Raw genomic sequence first — 4,796 nt, forward strand, 5'->3', positions numbered from 1 at the left:
CCTCCTGTGGGCGACTCGGCTCCCGAACTACATAAACTTGATGATATTTTGAAGCTTTATCTTTGCTGGGTTGGTGACACCGTCATATAGATCGGTGAATAACTCACGAACAGAAGTAGATCTGTCGATGAAGTTGTAGCTGTCGACGCTGTCTGAATCGCTGCTTATATTGGAGTCCGCAGACGATTCGAAGGACATGCCGCCGAAGATCTTGACGAGCTCTCCTCTTGTTGCTGACTTGGCGAAGCGCGGCGACGAGATTTCCTCGGCATCGATCTTGAACGATGACGATGATCCCGAAAAATCGGAATCGGCCGCCGATGATCCCGACGAAACCGGAACCTCGAGACGATGCGATCCTTCTTTTCCGACGCGGAAGTGGAACCTTCCGAACGTCATCTCCATAGGCTCCTCCAGATTCGCATATGCATCCACACGGGAGGGCGGGTGAGGAACAAAATCGACGAGATCAGTTTCGATCTGTTTACCTTTGTCCATTGCGTTGCTTCCCACCGAAGACGTCGACGATGTTGAGCATGCTATCGAGATCAGAACCTTGTCGCCTTCAATTCCCACAGACATCGCCAATTCACAAGAGATTAACTAGTCAATGCCTACAAATTGTAGACTAGGGTTTTCAGGGAAGTAAAGGGCAAGTAGATCTCGAAGGTTCAGCCGGAAAAGTACTCGACTGCTATGAAAACTAGGGTTGTGTTGACAATGAAATCGATCCTCTCTTTGTCCCTCGACTCCCCCTTATATAGGAGGCGGAGCCGAGGGTTTCGTATTACACAAGTTTACAGATTCCGGGAGACTCTTTGAGTTCAACCCGTAAAGTTACAAATCTCTTTATTCCTAATACAATTCTATATTTCCTTATCAGCAACTAATTGGGCTTCCGAGCTTCCGTATTCTTCGACTCGTGGGCCTTCAGTAAACCCCGGGTACCATCTTCGGCAGACCCATCGGGGATGCCTATGTCAGTCGGTGATGGCGATGGCGATGATCTCCTCCAATTTCCCGTCCCGGTAGGGTGCCATAATGGAGTTTCTGATTCCCGGATTGGGGTTTCTGGTGGTGGCGAAGCAGCGGAACTCTTTCTGAAAAAATGTCGAACCCCCCCCCCCCCCCCCCCCGGTATTTTCAGGTCATGGGCTTATTATAGTGCGAAGGAGAGGTCGAGGGGGTGGCCGAGGCGGCCAGACGACCCCTAGGCGCGGCCAAGCCTGGCCCGCTCCTAGGGAAGGTGTGGGCCCCTTGTGCCCCCTCCGATTCGTCTTCTGGCTCCGTGAGTCGTCGGGTGAAATATGGATTTTGCGATATTTTCCGGGAATTTTACTGAAAGTTGAATTTCTGCACAAAAACGAGACACCAGAGCAATTCTGCTGAAAACAACGTCAGTCCGCATTAGTTGTATTCAAAACACACAAGATAGAAGGCAAACAACAACAAAAGTGTTCGGGAAAGTAGATACGTTTTTGACGTATCAATGATGAAACTAATGTGCAAGAAGGCATGAAAGGTATGACACCCTGGAAAATGTATCGCGCAATAATATGGCCAAATAATGTGGGGAATTTGGATAACAATAAAAGATTCGATATATTAAAACGATTCATAGTTCATACAAATATAGAAGACCACCATCTACTCATCATCTCTAAATATTGAGACGATCAACATGGTTATTATAGCCAACTAGCATCCAATGGCTCCTAGCAATCTCGAAGCCCATGCGAGCGTCTAGAGGAGCATAGTGCACTTGCTCGTAGCTCAATGAAAAATTGGCCCATCCAAAAATGAGCTTATCTTCTTTTTCTTGCGCGGCGATGTCCATCTTCTTGTACTTCCTCTTCTTCTCAAGGTTTGTCTCAATGGTATAGTTTGCCAAATCATATAGACTCGGAGTGGGCTTGTTGGTGGGGTTCGGGAGTATCTTCACGAGGTCGTACGCATAAGTGATATGAACGCCGTAAGGACGCAACATTTTCGCATCATTGCTGATAGCAGCGACACCAAATCTGATGTTCCCGTCCTGCAAGAACTCGTTGAGCACTTGTGTCACTTCATCGGCATAACAAATCTGGAACACAAACGTCTCGGACGCCACCGAGATTTGAAGGACGGCGGCGCGCTGATCACCCGCGCGAGGGTCGGTGAACTCGCAGTCCAAGCCGACGCACTTGGTCGTTGCGGCGTCGAGAAAGTACCTCTTCACGCCGCGGATCTACTTCTCCACCCTTCTTGCACGGAGCGCGACCGTGACCTTGAAAGCCATCCCTTCGGCCATGAGGTGGTACACCCGAGTTCGAGAATCCGGGTAGCGCGCGAGGTGCTCCATCGAGTCCGAAACATCAACGAAGAGGAGCTTTTTTGCAATGGTGATGAGATGGAGAAGAATGTGGTGTGTGTGGAAATGGTGGAGAAGATGTGAGCATATATAGGAGTGGAAGATGAAGATGAACAGGGGTCAGCCACCGGTGATCAATTCCCGTGGCTGGCCGCGCCGGCGGCTCAGATTCCGGCTCTCGGCGGCCCGAATTCTGTGCGCCAGTAATGGCGAGGACCGATCAGGTTTCACGCGGGAACGAACGGTTGGACTTTATGTCCCAGCTCGTGTGTCCAGCCGGGACAAAAGGGCTGCCAACAGGCCACAAAAGGCCTCAGACCCTTTTGTCCCGGTTGGAGGCTCCAACCGGGACAAAAGGCCTTAAAGAACCGCGACAAAAGGCCCCATATCTTCTCGGTGATTTCGGGGCGACGTGGCCGGCCTATTTGTCCCGGCTCGAGACTGGGCCGGGACAAAAGGGTTGGACGGAAGGTCAGCTTTCCACTAGTGTATGCCTTTACGAGAAGGAGCACCTCGGGTACGAGAGAGTAGGGTGAAAGATTTCAACATCGCCATCCCTGATCACGATGATCAAGTTCTTGTTCTTCTGATCCCTCTATGATTGGATATAACATGACATGCCATGATAAGCTCACCTTATTTGGAGCATGGTAAGAGTAGGTCTGTCTCATGTTTGCAACCAAATAATAACACAGTGCATCAACAGAGCCAAAAAATGGGTTGTGTCAGCCACCAAACAAAGAGGAGTTAGTCTCCCACCCGGTGCAGGAAAGAACCTTCATAGGCCACCAAACAAAGCCCACATTTTGACTTAGACCTCCTTTCAAACGAGCTAACGTCTAGAGAGCCTGCTAACACGGAGCGTAAAATTCAGCCAGCCTACCAAACACGCCCCAAAAGTCCACAAAGTGACCTAGTGGCAGCGACATGCATTGTAAGCTTCGGTCAGAATCAATGCATACATTTTAATTTTGAGGGAGAGTTCACCGGTGCATAAAATGACATCTTATGATGGAAATATATAGTTTTGAGTTAGTACTATATTAGAATGGTTTCCATTTTCCCAGTCATACGTTTAAATTATATGTAGGTGGTTTTTTCAGCCCAAACATGTAGATAACGTAAATGTTTTTTTTAACCCGAGTAGATAACTATTGGTTTTCCTAGCTAGATTAGTAATCTTTTTTTGATATACCCTGAGCATTGACCAACTCTAGGTAGCGTGCATTTGACTTACGACGTACATGACATGCAATCCTATAATCAGTTCCGAACTAAACCCTCCGTCCCATAATATAAAACATTGTGGGGCAGAGGAAGTAGTTTTCGGTGGACAACAAGCATGTTCATCATGTTGTCGAATGCATTTATTATGTTCAAGTTAGGTTTTAATTCTTAAATTAATTATGAAATCATTGCCTAATTATCCACATGAATAGTTTTCAATGCACACCAAATGAACCTTTTCTAGTCACGGACTACTACTACCTACATATTCCAATGAATAAGGAGCACACTTTTGCAAGATTTATCTTGACTAAACTTGTGCAACTATATCTCGATTGTCTTAAACAAAATTGGTAGCCTTAGATTTGTATTAAAAACATTTTCTAGTGATACCATTTTTTATCAAATAATCATGACATGCTTGGACTATTTTTTGGTCAAACATAAATCTTGAAAACCACGCACGCCTTATTCATAGAAACATATAGAGTAAACTTTATTTCAATGGAAAGGACCACATTATTCATACGTAGGTGCATAATATCGTCCGCTAACACACGCGGCAAGCAGAATCATTTCGAGCACACTCACACGCACACTGATCGAGTTTGTTGGCTTAGCAACTAATGAAACCCTCTGTCCCATATTTTAAAACGTTATGGGGCGGAGGAAGTAACTCTCAATGCAACACAAATGAACCTTGTCTGTTCACAACTAATGAACTTTATTTCAATGAAACGGACCATGTTATTCATGTACTGATTATACGAAGACGCATAGTATAGTTTGCTAACACACACGCGCGCGCACACACACACAACAAGCATGAATTATGTGAGCATACTCGCACGACATGATGGATCGAGCTTGCTGGCCTAGCCAATGGCGGGAACCTCAGCGACATCTCCAGAGGAATCGATGAAGATTCGAACGCGCTTGTTATCGATCTCGGTGGTGACGCTGTTGCCGACAGGCACCACGAACACACGCACGTCCGGCCGGTCACTAAGGATCTTCTGCTTTGCCACGTTAGACGGCGCCCCTAGCAGCTCCGGCCACGAGGACTTGGCATCATCCATCTTCGCAAAATCAAACACTTGAAAAATCTGAAGCTAAAATAGACACGACGACAGTGCTCAGCGAGACCCATAGAATTTCTATGGTAGAAATCACATGCATGTACACAAATATAAATACATAGAACTGCTGCAAGTGCTCA

General features: G+C 46.7%; 1 protein-coding gene across 1 annotated transcript; it reads right to left on the bottom strand.

Moving 5' to 3' along the window:
• Positions 1–1,660: 1,660 nt before the first annotated feature.
• LOC127331531 (uncharacterized) lies at positions 1,661–2,341 on the bottom strand. Its single transcript, XM_051357709.1, has 2 exons — positions 2,240–2,341; positions 1,661–2,134 (listed from the first exon to the last, which is right to left on the bottom strand). The coding sequence occupies exons 1-2, from the start codon at positions 2,339–2,341 to the stop codon at positions 1,661–1,663; spliced, it is 576 nt and encodes a 191-aa protein (XP_051213669.1).
• Positions 2,342–4,796: the final 2,455 nt, after the last annotated feature.

The sequence above is a fragment of the Lolium perenne genome, chromosome 1 (assembly GCF_019359855.2).
Source record: "Lolium perenne isolate Kyuss_39 chromosome 1, Kyuss_2.0, whole genome shotgun sequence".
Lineage (NCBI taxonomy): Eukaryota > Viridiplantae > Streptophyta > Magnoliopsida > Poales > Poaceae > Lolium > Lolium perenne.